Below are 14,274 nucleotides of genomic sequence, written 5' to 3' on the forward strand. Positions count from 1 at the left end.
CACAGGGACACTCTCTCAGATGCTGACTTCGAAGACAAGCCTACGTGGTTTTTTTGTTCTGTTTTGTTTTTAAAGATTGTATTTATTTATTTGAACGAAAGAGAGCAGGAGAGCACACAAGCAGGGGGAGCTGCAGGTGGGCAGGGGGAAGCAGGCTACCCGCTGAGCAGGGAGCCCGACACGGGACGCGATCCCAGGACCCTGGGATCATGACTTGCGCCAAAGGCAGACGCCCAACCGACTGAGCCACCCAGGCATCCCATAAACATACATGTCTTTGACTCAGAAATCACGAATAAAAATTGTAAAAGTAAAGCTCGATACTCAGAATAAATATCTGGAAATTCAATGGTGAGCTTGATAACCTCCATCATGTTTACTTTCGAGCATTTCGCTGCCAAAGCACCGTTCAACGTTCTGTTCACACGTTTTACCTGAACCCACCACGCTTCCTATTTTTTCTGCTTTTTTCTTAAGGATAGTGTTGCTTTCATTTATAGTCAATAAATAAAATGTACCTCATAACAGGTGTGTAAATCCCTTCCTTGAAACCCTGCAGCCTAGATGGAGGTGGGAATTCAGGACTTTTCAGATTTGAGAGAGAGAATGCAGGGGCCAGGGAGGCCTGGTAATGGAGCCATTATGCCCCTAAAGGGCACAGCTCTGGATGAGTCGAGTCGGGGTCAGCTGTGACATGAGAAATGAGAATACCTCTCAGTCTGGAGCTTTTGGGGTTTTAAAATCACAGACAATGGGCTGCATCCCCCATTCCTACTTGACCAAAGTCTCACCTCCGCCCCGGCCTCCCCAGGCTAGGCTTTTCCTCCTCTGTCATCTGTGGAGAGCGCCCTGCCCAGTCCAACCTGGGCTCCACCCCGGCTCTGGGCACTTCCTCCAGGGAGGCCTCCCTGACCTCTCTCCCACTGGCCTGTTTTATTCGCCTCGTATTCTCATTCACAATCATCTTATTTGCCTGCTGTCCCATGTCCACCTCCCCCACTAGGACCCATGAGCCCCGGGAATCTGCCTGCCGCATACAAAGCTGTCTTCCTAGCTCTGACACTGTGTCGGGCACAGTTGATGACCAAGGAATGAAACGTCAGTACCCTGGGCTGGGTGTCCAAGATGCGGCCACCCCCATGCCAGGCGATTTCTGTGTGTTTGCTCCGATCCCCACACAACCTGGACATCACTAACCCTCTCTTACCAGCAGGGAAACTGAGGCACAAGAATATTACAAGATCCCCCCCCCACACACAAGGCCACAGAACTATAACAATATCATATTTTAAAGGAGAAACCTACATCTTAAAAGTGAAGCTGTTTGCCCCCTATCCCACCAGCCCCAGGGCCCCGTCACGCCCATCCGCTGGCCCGGTCCCTACAGCGGAAAGCAGGATAATTAAACGCGCATGCTAATTGGGGTGCTTCTGTGTCTATAAATAGCTCTACATCTCAGCAACTCATTGACCGAACCTGGTAACTAATCCACGCCCCAGCTCGGAGTGAACAGCTAGAATTAGAAAACCGTTCGTACGTTGACGATCTTAAGAAATTCTTCTCTATAAAAACTTGGGAGATTTCTCTAATTGCTATAATTGCGGATTGCTCAAGGCTGGAACTCACTGTAAATCATCCCATTTTCTGAGAAATTCTGGAACTGTCATCTGATTTTCCAGGAACGGCGGATGTGAGCTGCCAAGTCTGGCTGCTGGATTTTTATGGCAGGAAGACCGTCCCATCAAAGCCACCAAACAGCATGACTGAGCATTTCCTCCAGGGGTGACAGAGGCTCGCGGGGGCTGCCTACCACGCCGGACAACTGGTTCGGACAGCTGAGTCAGCAAAGACAAACAGCCAGTGCGTCCGTCTGGGGAGTGAGGCGTGACCTCTACCTGGTGCTTCTGCCATCTCCATATGGCCCGGTGGGAAACTGAAGACGGGGGTGGGGGGGATGGCAAGAGGGACTCGGTGCCCTCACCCTTCCCTCCATCAGGTCTGGCCCTCAAGGTCCGCTCTGTAACCAGCTGGAGAGGACCCTTCTCCACCAACTTTCAGCGCAGGGAACCTTCAAACTGTCCCCGGGGGCGTCTGCGGGGACAGCTTCCCGTATGGGGCGCCGATCCATCCCCTCCATTTGGGAGTGATGGTGTGAAGTGTAGGGCAGCAAGACAGATGACGGGCACAGTCTGGGCCCAGACAACTGGCCAAAGCTACGTGACCACAGGAGAACGAGCCATGAATGCAGCACAGAGCTTAATCAACGGGGTGAGGCCCTTTAAGAACAAGAAATGAACCTTGCAGAAGGCCGAGGGCCTCGCAGAGCTCACCCACTGAGAAGACCCACTTGTCCCCCGCACGCTCCGCAGTTCGGCTCGGGTGCTGCCTCTCTTTTCTGGCTTGTGACCGGCTTCGGTCTCGTCTCAAATTCAGCAGCTACAACAAACGGCATTCCTAACCTTCAGCCTCTCTTCGAAGGTTCACGTCACTTCGACACCAAAAAAAATTAAAAAGGAAAATCTCTCCGCAGCCGTGGTGCATAAGCAAATTCTCATCACTATTGCCAGAGAGGCTCTACAGATTAAGGGAGGGAAAAACAGTATCAGCGCAAGGGTAGAGCGTAGGGAAGGACCTCCAAACCTTGGGAGCCCTGCGGGGGAGAGACGGAGGCTGAATGAGAGATGGTACCAGTACTTGAAGTGTTGAGAGACTGATAAAGATGGACAAGCTTGGGGCGCCTGGGGGGCTCAGTCGGTTAAGCCTCTGCCTTCAGCTCAGGTCATGATCCCGGGGTCCTGGAATGGAGCCCCCCTGCTTGTCCCTCCGCCCCTCCCCCTGCTTTTGCTCTCTCTCTAAGTCTTAAAAAAAAAAAAAAAGGCCAAGCCTTGCTTGTGCATTCCTTCAGAAGCATCCCTCCACACTGTCAAGTAAAAGTTCAAACACAAACGTGGTTCAGAAGATGAAGGAAGCGTACAGGGCAAACCCACTGAGCGGCCGAGAGAGAGGAGCTCGAGAACCTGGATGGACGGGTCTGAACGTGTCCTTCACCAAACCCCACCTGATGCTAGTGGGTGGAGGGGAAAAAGAGCCAGTCTTTCGGGGAGGACTCCATCTCCAAAAGGCAGGCTGCATGCGCCTGGGCTCAGAGACCTCCCTCTCCCCACTTCTAGCCCCGGATGCTGTGTCTCCGCGTGAACATCCCCGAAGCCACCACGGCCACTCGCCACCCGGAGCTCTGGGGCCCAGCAGACGACCCCACAGCGCCTGAGCCTTCCAAACACCCCCTCCCGCGCGTCAGAGAAAATGCCGCACCACAAGGACAATCTTCTCGAAGAGAGGATGCCACGAACATAGAGAACACGTGGTAAGGTCTCCCAGCACAAAGTGAGGACAACTGTGGGAGCCACGCGTGATCCTCCGTGGGACATGCCAGAGGCCCTCGCGCACACACTGCCAGGGACGGAGTGGGTCGTGGTCACTAACTACATTTGTGCCGTGGCCTGGGCCACCACCACGTGCGGGCGGCAGCCGTCCACGCTCCCCCATACCTTGTAGTACGGATGGCGCAAGAAGGAATCTGGGCAGCCGGCTAAAGCCATGGGCTCCTTCTTCCAGTTACACGGACGGATCTGCAGCGCCTACAACAAAGACAGACCGTGAGAAGCTGGACCGGAGGAAAAATGAACTCCTCACAGCTTGTTCAAGAGCAACGCGGCCGAGGGGGCAGCCCTTAGACACCCCTCGGGCGGTCAGGTGCTCGGCTGGGTGTCTACTAATGGGGGTACCCGCTTACCTTCTAACAGAAGGAGGCTGCTGCCAGCTACAGAGCCGTGGGGAGCCAGCCACGTGGTCCCAGGGCCCGTGGGGTGAAGGGGGTGCTGGCCCGTGGCGCTGACCGCACGCCTTCCCGGGAGCTCCCAGGGACCCCCGGGCTCTTTCCTCGTTACAAATATTGAATCCCTGAAGACTTTATCTTACTTGGGCAATTATGGATTTAGCCCAATTCCAATGAGGCACCAAGGTGGCTGTGTGCATGCTGGGCGTCCCGGCCACAGGCAAGGTCGACCACCGTCAGGAGCACCTAAGGGCCCCCGGTCAGCTCCACACTCTCCCTGCAGGCCACGGTTCTGTGACCACAGCCTCTGAGAATAACATTCACAGAAACGGACTTCTGAACATACAGGAAACTTTCCGGACCTCTAAGTGAGCTGCGAATACCAGCACCTACACTAAACAGCACACTGTCTCCTACAGTGAGCTCCTAATATGCGCGAAACAGAGATCCTGTCTTTTTCTTTTTTTTTTTTTTTCAAGATTTTATTTATTTGACAGAGAGAGAGAGAGCACAAGTAGGCAGAGCATCAGGCAGAGGCAGGGGGAGAAGCAGGCTTCCCGCGGAGCAGGGAGCCCGATTCAGGGTTCAATCCCAGGACCGCGAGATCATGACCCGAGCCGAAGGCAGACGCTTCACCAACTGAGCCACCCAGGCGTCCATCTTTTTTTTTTAATCTACTGTGGCACAAACCACGGGCCTGCAGCATGCAGAGCAGCCGAGTTTCCCAGCTGAGTCTGACAAAGGCCCCTCCCTTCTGAGGCTGGGGTGAGGGGCGACCAGCGGCTTGGCCTGGACTGGGGATGGGTCATCCCTTTGCCTTTGAACACAAAAAATGCTCTGCCAAACTTCCACGAAGCGAGCTTCTCCGAGATACATCTTTCTTTCCAAATCTCAGGAGTAATCAGAGAGCAGGGCGTGGATTCCAGGAACAGAGGCAGTGTCTTCTCCTTCAGAAATCATCAGACGTGAAAACGTGTTCAGGAATGGCAGCATATGAACGCTCCCCATCATAACCAATCCCAGAGGTGCACACCCTGGACCCTCGGTCCCTTGGTGGCCCAGACACCCTGAATGATTGCTAATTCTGGGCCACGGGAGGCTTTCTTGAGCCACCAGCTAACCTACTATACCCTGTAGGACTGAGCTCAGGGATCACCTCCTCCAGGAAGTCCTCTCAGACTGCCTCTCACCAATCACCACTGCTCCGAGATGGCTCCGTCAGTGTCCCTTCTGGGCTCCTGGGCCCCACGCTGGGCTTACATCCGTTTTTCCATCTGCCACACAGAACTGTAAAGGCACCTTCCCGGTCTCGCTCCCCCCACGTAAACTGTGCATTCCCTGTGCCCCAGCGCCCACGCCCAGTGTGGACGCTGCCCGCCTGTCAGGCCCCCGCTTCACCGGGCTCTTGGCATCTGGATCCAAGCAGGGCAGGTTTCACGAAGGGGACTCTGCAGGTCATCGTGTCACCCGGTTAGAGCGGGAAGAAAACAAAAGGACTCCAGGACGGCCGCCCCACCGTGTCCGGAGGCCGCCAGCAGGACCACCCACCTCTCCTGCACTGTCCCCAGCGGAGCCCCACGCCTCACCTCCCACGCACCTGCGGCAGGGAAGCTCCCTCTAGACACAGTCTGAGGTTTTCAGAATTCAGAAATCAAAGACTCACAGAAGCTTCCCAGGGGAAACCTAAAATCAGATGGGTGCATAAAAGTCAGGATATTCATTCTATCGACTGAAATAGCAAAGAAATCAAGGTAAGGCCCAGTTATGGGCTGAACGGGGTCCTCCCCAAAATTCAGAAGTTGAAGCCCTAACACCCAGGATGCACAATCTGGAGGTGGGGGGTCTTGAAAGAGGTGATAAGGTTCCCACGAGGCATTAGTGTGGGCCCTGATCTGCTGTAAGAGGAGATCGGGACACAGACCGTGGGAAGAAGACATGGGGAGGAGACAGGCATCCGCACCCCATGAAGAGACGCCTCGGAAGGAACAGCCCTGCCCACAGCTCGAGCTCAGACTCTGGCCTCCAGAGCCATGAGAAAATAAATTTCTGTTGTTTGAGCCACTCAGTCGGTACTATTCTGTTCTGGTGGGCCTCGAAAACTAAATCAGACCCAAGATATAAAAACACTACTAAATTGTCATTTCAGCTAAAAGGAACAGAAGTGCCCTAAACCTGTAACGTTTACTACCAACCCCCTATGTTTCCTGCGAGTGTGTGGGATCCTTTAAGCCAACTGGGCAGAAACCAAAGAACAATCCCTAAGAGGCTGCTGGGCTAACAAGATGGCGGGAGCACCCCACTCCCCGCATGGGCACAGCTGTGGCGGGTCACCTCCCTCCAGGCTCCGGCCAGGCCAGCAGCCCCCAGCCCTGCAAACCTGGCCCCCATGGTGGCGAGTCTCATGCGTCCAGCACCAACCTAGAGGCTGTTCTAAAAGCACTCCATGGGGGCACCCGTGTGGCTCAGTTGGTTAAGCGTCCAACTCTTGGTTTTGGCTCAGGTCCCGATCTTAGGGTGGTGAGATCGAACCCTGCGTCGGGCTCCATGTTGAGCATGGAGTCTGCTTGAGACTCTCTCGCCCTCTGCCCCTCCCCACTACACATGCGCGTGCACGCTCGCTCTCCCTCTTAAATAAATAAATCATAGATAGATAGACAGATAAAAGTACTCTGTAGGCATGGGTAACATCTGCAACCACTGGACTTGAGTAAAGGTGATCACCCTCCATAATGGGCGTGGGCCTCGTGCAATGTGTGGAAGGCATAAGAGCAAAGACTGAGGTTTCCCCGAGAAGGGATTTGGCCCCAAGACTGTAGCGAACTCCTGCTTGAGTTCCCGGACTGCCAGCCTGCCCCACGGACTTCAGACTTGTCAGCCCTACAGTCACATGAGCCAATTCCTTAAGATAAATCTCTGTACAGACACACACGTTTCAGTTTCTCTGGAGAACTCTGACGTATACACCCCAACCAACCACGGCCAGCTCCCAGGACCACGCTGTGCTGTCTCCTGTGGGCCTCCCCAAAGCCCGCGTGGGTCTGATGAGTCTGCGTGGACAGCCTCCCAGCCCCGGGCCCTCCTGCAAACACATCTTCCACCTCTTCAGCCTGCAGCCTCACTTTCCTGGGACGCTGTTTTTCTCCCCTCCATCCACATCCCTGCAGGCCTGGGGGAGGGGTTCACAGCCTCCTGGCTCCCTCTTCCTGCCGCAGAGAATGGGCCTTCCTGGCCGCTCAAGGACCCTCTCTGCACCCATACTAAACCTTTGCCCCACACCTCCTTCTGCCACTGTTTCCCACACTCCTTCCAGCTCACTGCTCACCTGCTGCTTGCCTGGCCTCATATGCCTCCAGAACTCTGGGATGTGTTCAACACGTGGAAACACGTTACCTTCCCCCTGAAGCTTCAAATTTAGTGGGTGTTGGAGTGCCAAAAATATCACATAAACATGCCAATTTCATTACCTAAATATGACCTTTGGAAGTATTTACCAAGTGAGATTCCTTCTCAGCCAGAAAAATATATAGCCCATAAGCCCTGTTGAGTAGGTTCCTTTGGGATAGGAAAACTATAGTTAGACACACTAAGAAGATCAGAGTAACTCTGGTCTCTTAATAAAATGTCTCAAACCCAAAGCTAACATCGTATTTAATGGTGAAAGATGGAAAGCTCTTCCCTAAGATCAAAAACAAGGTGAGGGTGCCGGCTTTTGCATCTTCTACTCAACATTGCATTGGAAGTTCTAGCTAGAGCAATAGAGCAAGAAAAAGAAATAAAAGGCACCCAAATCAGAAAGCAACTAATACGATCTCTGTTCACAGATGACATGATCTTATCTACAGAAAACCCTAAAGATTACTAAGACATGCCCTCAATCTATAGCTAACAAATAAATGCATTAAAGTTGCAGGATGGAAGATCGACACACTAAAATCAGTTGTATACTAATTTTATATACTCAGTATACACTCTATACAAAAAAATCTGAAAAGGGGATTAAGAAAACGCCATTCAAAATAGCATCAAGAATCATAATTAGGAATATATTCAACTAAGGAGGCAAAAGACTCGTACACTAAAGATTGCAAATACTGCTGTAAGAATATAAAGAAGATATAAATAAGAAAAGCACCCTGTGTTCATGGTTTGGAACATTTAATACTGTTCACATGATGATAATCCCCAAAGCAATCTAGAGATTCAACGCAATCCCTCACAGATTCCCTCCAGGATTGTTGCAGAAATCGATAAAATCTTTCTAAAATTTATATATATTCTCACAGGACCCCAAATAGCCACACACACAAAAAAAAAATCTTGAAAAAGAAGACCAAATTGGAGGACTCACATTTCCTGATTTCAAAACCTACTACAAAGCTACAGTGATAAAGGTAGTGTGAAATGGCAGAAGGACACCCATAGAGACTAATGGACTCGAATAAAGGGTGCAGAAATAAACCCTCATATATAATGGTTGGCTGATTTTCAACAAAGGTGCCAGGACCATTCGATGAGGAAAGGACAGTCTTTTCAACAAATGGTTCTGGGAAAATCAGATACCCACATGCAAAATGATGAGGTTGGACTTTTGACTTACACTATCAATGAACATTAATTCAAATGGATCTAAGACCTAAATATAAGAATAAAAGTATAAAACTCTTAGAAGAAAACCTAGGGAAAAGTTTCCATGATGTTGAATTTGACAATGACTTCTGGGATAAGACACCAAAGGCACAGACAACAAAAGACAAACTGGACTTCATCCAAATTAAAAACGTTTGTGCGAAGGACACGATGGAGGGAGTGGAAAAACCCACAGAGAAGGACAAAAGAGTTGCAAATCATTTATTGGGTAAGGGATTATTATCCAGAATATATAAAGAACACCTACAACTCAACAATAAGAAAACAGACCACCAATTTCAAAAATGGTCAGAGGACCTTAACTAGACATTTCTCCAAGGAAAACATAAAAATGACCAATAAACACATGGAAAGATGCTCCATATGACTAGTCATTAGGGAAACGCAAATCAAACCACCATGAGATGCCACACAAAATCACAGGTGTTGGTGGGGATGTGGAAAAACCGAAACCCTTCTGCATTGCTGGTGAGAATATAAAATGGTGCATCCTCTGTGGAAAACAGTGTAACAACTCCTCAAAAAACCAGAGAATTAACATAAGTTCCAGAAATCCTATTTCTAAGCATATACCTCAAAAGAAGTGGAAGCAAGGACTCAAACAAATCCTTGTACGCCCATGTTCATAGCAGCACTGTGTACAATAGCCAAAGAGTGTGAACAACCCAAGTGTCCATCAACAGATGAATGAATAAGCAAAACGTAGCATATCCATGCCATGGAATATTATTCAGCCTTGAAAAGGAACACTTTGATACATGCTACGACATGGATGAACCTTGAAGACATTACGCCAAGTGAAGTAAGTCAGTCGCCAAAGCAGAAATATTGTAGGACCTCACTTATATGAGGCACCTAGTATAGAAACAAGAGGTAGAAGTTTGCAGGGGCTAGGAGAAGGGGAGTTTGTTCAATGGATACAGAGTTTCTGTTTGGGATGAGGACAAAGTTCTGGAAATAGATAACCATGATGGTTACACAACATTGTGAATGTACTTAAGTCCACTGAATTGCACACTTACAAATGGCTAAAATAGTAAATTTTATGTTTCATATATTTTATCCCCAGTTTTTAAATATCAGAAAAGATGGCTATTCAATGAGCTTCCTTTAATAAAATTAACAACTTCTGCTAAATTTCTTTAAAGATTTTATTCATTTAGAGAGAGAGAGTGGGAGAAGAGGCAAAGGGAGAGAGAGAGAATCTCAAGCAGACTCCCCGCTGAGCACACAGCCCAATGCAGGGCTCGATCTCATGATGCAGAGATCATGACCTGAGCCGAAATCAAGAGTCAAACGCTCAACCGATGGAGCCACCCAGGCGCACCCCCAGCCCCACTAAATATTTTTTAATACAATCATGAGATTCAGCAGAATTTCTTAGGATGATAAAAGTTGAAGATGGATAAAGCAATGATTGCAAATTCACTTTTATACAAACTTTTTTTTTTTAAATACCACCAAGTTTCCTGTTCACACTTGTTCTACCACTTGGAAATTGTTTACGGCTTGTCCATTTTGGTTTCTCTTGAGCACCCATGCCCTCTCAGTTGTGTGACTGTGCGTAACCCAAACGTCTGACTGGTGAAATGGAAACCCCACGGCAAGCCCTCCGTAAATCCACCCTGCCGTCCACACCTGACAAAGACGAAGACCACAGTCGTGATCTGTGCTCTCGTGGAGACTCAACCTCCATCCTGCTCCTCAACAAAAAAAACGCACTTCGAAATGTCCTACAACAGTACAGCGGTGATGACATTCTGTGCCACTTTGCAGAGAGTTCCATATTCAAATCATCAGCTGATTTATCAAAATGATGTGCTCCATAGCCTGACGAAGGGCCTGACAGGCAGGTAGATATTACAGCTTTATATCTACCACAATAAAAGGCGTTCTCATGAACAGTTGTAGAATGACTAAGAAATTGTACCAACGACTGTTGTCTTTTTTCTTGCTTCAAGGAAAGGGGCTTACGGATAAGGTCATCTTCTTGTGTTGGTTTCTTTTTGACTATGAATTTTGTCCATTGCCAGAATGCATTATAAATAATGTATTGGAGTCTATCCTTTCTTTTAAAAAAGCTTTTATTTATTCATTTTTAGAGAGCGAGTGAGCGGGGGTGGGGCAGAGGGACAGAGGAAGGGAGAGAAAGAGAGAGAGGGAAACAGACTTCCTGCTGAGCATGGAGCCCAGTGCAGGGGGTCGATCTCACAACCCTGACATCATGACCTGAGCCGAAAGCAAGAGTCGGACGCTCAACCAACTGAGCCACCCAGGGACCCCAGAGTCCGTCTCTTTTAATGGAGTTTTAAACTTGTGATAAAAATTTAAATAATCTTCACCATGAAGCCTGAACTTTCTTCCTTATTAGACTACAGTTCGGAAAAATAGTTCCAGCAAAGCCAAAAGTTTGCTGATTCTAGAATCAACATTTTTCTCAACAACGTCAATATTTACACTTCTGGGTCCAGCAGCTGAACTTCAACAATGCCTTTGTTCTTTCTGTCTCATGTTTATTTGTTTTTCCATTTTAAGGGAAATTTCTACTAAATTAAAGTGATACAACTATCTTAAAATTTTAAAACGTTGCACCAAATAATGCTTTTTCGGCGTTCCTGAGACTCTAAAGACTGGCACGCATATGCCTTTCACATCACAACCAACTACAAATTATGCTTGTGGCGGATTTCAACTGTCCAGCGCGCCCCCCACCAATCAGGATGACTCTATATGCTAGAAAAATCGACTACGGTGCCAACAGGTGCGCTGAAGGACCCTCGCATCTCATGACACGCCTGACGCATCACACTTGGCAGTGTGCTCAGGATCCATGCAATCCACTCTGATGCTTCCTCTTCTGATCTGTTTTCTCTACTGAACACTCCGTGCATGACCTACTAACTTGATGCTTGGCTCGACGATGGGATGCAACCCACGATCTGAAAACAGGGTCAGGTTCGGGTTTGTACTTAGTGCCCGCAAGCTCACGGGCTTCCCTTGCACAGGTATGCAGGATGGAGACTGCTGCCCACTGGATCAGCCACTCTGTCCCCACCTCCCCCCACCCACACCCCTTTACTTCCTGGCTTAGGGCAGCAGTCCACTTCAGCCACTCCCTGGCTAACACCCGAGCTCCCGCGTGCGTCACCTCCTCTGACCTACTCTTAGAAAAACACAGCTCCTCTGCTTAACACATCTAGCCGTCTCCAGCATCCCTGAAGTCACCGACCGTGCAAGATGGACTCTTCCCATTTCTACTCAGCCACAAATCCAAAATGTGCATTTAATACCGCTGGGAAAATCTAGTATGTGTCCTTAGAGAATTTACTATGTCCTCTCTGGCATGTCCGTTTCCGACTTTCTCCTCACTGCCCCCTCTTGGGATATTCGGATGACACCCAGCACAGGCAGTGAACGGCTCATCGCCCCGCCACCCTGCTCCAGGGTCATGGCCAGCACCTGACATCAATCCTATCGCACTTGTAGTTGGTAAACGCCTTCTTGTTCAAGAACTTGTTAGTTGGAATATGCCCTGCTGCACCCAGGACAGCACACAGTGGGGACTCCAGAAGGTCTGCACACTAACAGGACTAACTACCTTCATTGTTGGTGGACAGGCTAACTAATAACATTTAATTTAAAAATAAAATCAAAAAGAGAAGCTGCAAGTCTTAGATCACTGTAGGACTTTTTACAAAGAAAACTATCCCTTCCGTAAAAGCCAGGGACCCTGCTCTTTACCAGGAACAATGTAATTTACCCACATTCATGACATATTAAGATAGTCACTTGTGGAGCTGAAAACAGAATATTCGCATTCTAAATCATAATAAATGCATAAAAAGAAACTCATAATACTTCAAACATCAAAGGGAAAATAGAAACCAGGAGATGAAGACAGCATTCAAAAAAGAAACAATTTATTCCAAAAACAGACGACGTGTAGCAAAAAATGTCAACGATCTGATGCGCTTTTCAAAATAATATTCAAAACTATTGCAACATTAAGAAAAAAATTACTCAAAGCACACTGAAATAGAAATGCTTTAAAAAGAGAGCCAGGAAGGGAGGGAAAGAGATGGAGCGGGTAGAGACACAAGAACAGGACAAAAGTCAAGCGCGGTGACAAGCTCGGGGACGCCACGTAAGATGCTCGTGAACTGCGAACAGCAGAGCACACGGCCACAGTGTGGTTAGCAACCGCCAACAGTCACCCTCCACCCTCCAAAGAACACAGCATCTGCATGCAGGGGGCTTACAGTAAGTGGACCAACGCTACACTTCGACAAGAAACTCACATTGAAAACAAGAACTCCACGTACGAAGGGAAAGCAAAGGAATACCGTATGTTTTAATCATACGGTAATTTTATAGACGTTAATAAAGAAATAAATTTGGAGACGTCAATAGAATTAGAACTTTTATTACAAATAAATACCAAAATCAAAATAATCTTTAAAAACACCCTTATATGGACACCTGGGGGCTCAGTTGGTTAAGCATCTGCTTTCGGCTCAGGTCGTGATCCCGGGGTCCTGGGATCAGGCCCCACATTGGGCTCCTGGTTCAGCAAGGAGTCTGCTTCTCCCTCTCCCTCTGCCCCTCCTTCCTGCTCACACCCTCTCTCTCTCTCTAAAATAAATAAAATCATTTAAAAAAATAAATAAAATAAAAAACACCCTTCTGATAGAAAACACTGCAGATAAAACAGACTGAAACCCACACTCCTACCACCTTTGCCCCTACATGTAAAGAAAGCAATGGACTTGGATGTTCTTACTATTGATTATTTCAATTTGTCAAGACAAAAAAAAAAAAAATGATTCGCGCGTGCTTGTGTAGACCAGTCAGCGGACTACGTAGGGATGTGTGTGTATGTGTGCAAACACACGCACGCACGCACACGCCCTCACACTAGGATCATCCCCACTGTTGACAGGAGTAACATGAAGTGCGGTGGTCAAGGTCCTGGGGCCAGTAATGGGAAAGAGACAGAGGTGACCGAGGACGGGATGAAGCTCAGTCCAAAAATCCACGCTCTTAACCGGAACCCCACAGTCCCATGGTTTTCAAATTAGGGTCCCTGGACAGACGGCACGGGCACCACCTGGGAACGTGTGCATACACACATGCTCCAGCCCGGAATGTGGGGCCCTTGTGTCTGGGGCCTGGAACCAACCACGGGGAACCTCGGGTGCCTGGGCTGCACCCCAGATCGGCGAAAATAAAATCTTGGGGATGCGGGCATTGTTTCAAGTTCCCTGTGTTCCCAAAGTTGAGAACCACTGCTCTTGTCTCTTTTCTTTACATGATTAATCCTTTTTTATGATGTTTGCGAGGGGGGAGAATTGAGAGAAAATTGCAATAAAGCTTTGAAGAGTCACATTCTGGAAGCTGGGGAGGGAAACCTACCACAACTGAAGTAAACAATATAATCAGCTCCTCAAAAGGCCACACCTGAATCCTAAGGGCCAGATTCCCACAGGGAAGCTGCACCTGGTACGTTTTCTGCCTTTTAAAAATCTATTACTTTTTCCTATGCAGATAGAATCCCTTCTAGAACACGGCAGTGGGGGGAGGAGGGGAGGCAGACCAAAGCGCTATACTCAACTGCAGAGAATGACCTGCAGCAGAGAATGACCTCATCACCTCGAACTTCAGGGTTTCAGGTCCAAGGGTCTGGATTTGACCCTATGTAGCAGAATGACCTTTGACTTTACACTCTCTGTCTTTGGTAAGAGGCCTGTTTGGAATATTCTATTCAAGTATCCACAGTACCTTACACCTCAGTG

The 14,274-nt window shown here is 48.6% G+C and overlaps 1 protein-coding gene across 8 annotated transcripts in view; it reads right to left on the bottom strand.

Moving 5' to 3' along the window:
- The window catches only part of GRB10 (growth factor receptor bound protein 10), a 175,086-nt gene that overhangs the window by 114,191 nt on the left and 46,621 nt on the right, over window positions 1–14,274 (bottom strand). For 4 of the 8 annotated variants that reach the window (XM_078059939.1, XM_078059931.1, XM_078059932.1 and 1 more), the window contains one exon: window positions 3,549–3,638. The exons of 2 other annotated variants lie outside the window; for them this stretch is intronic. In XM_078059939.1, the coding sequence (XP_077916065.1) occupies window positions 3,549–3,599 (51 nt within the window). In that variant the 5' untranslated portion in view covers window positions 3,600–3,638. Of the gene's footprint in view, window positions 1–3,548; window positions 3,639–5,421; window positions 5,519–14,274 lie in introns of those variants that run through there. 2 more of the 8 variants (XM_078059933.1, XM_078059937.1) reach the window with 2 other exon arrangements.

Source organism: Halichoerus grypus, chromosome 12 (genome assembly GCF_964656455.1).
Source record: "Halichoerus grypus chromosome 12, mHalGry1.hap1.1, whole genome shotgun sequence".
NCBI classification, from domain to species: Eukaryota; Metazoa; Chordata; class Mammalia; order Carnivora; family Phocidae; genus Halichoerus; species Halichoerus grypus.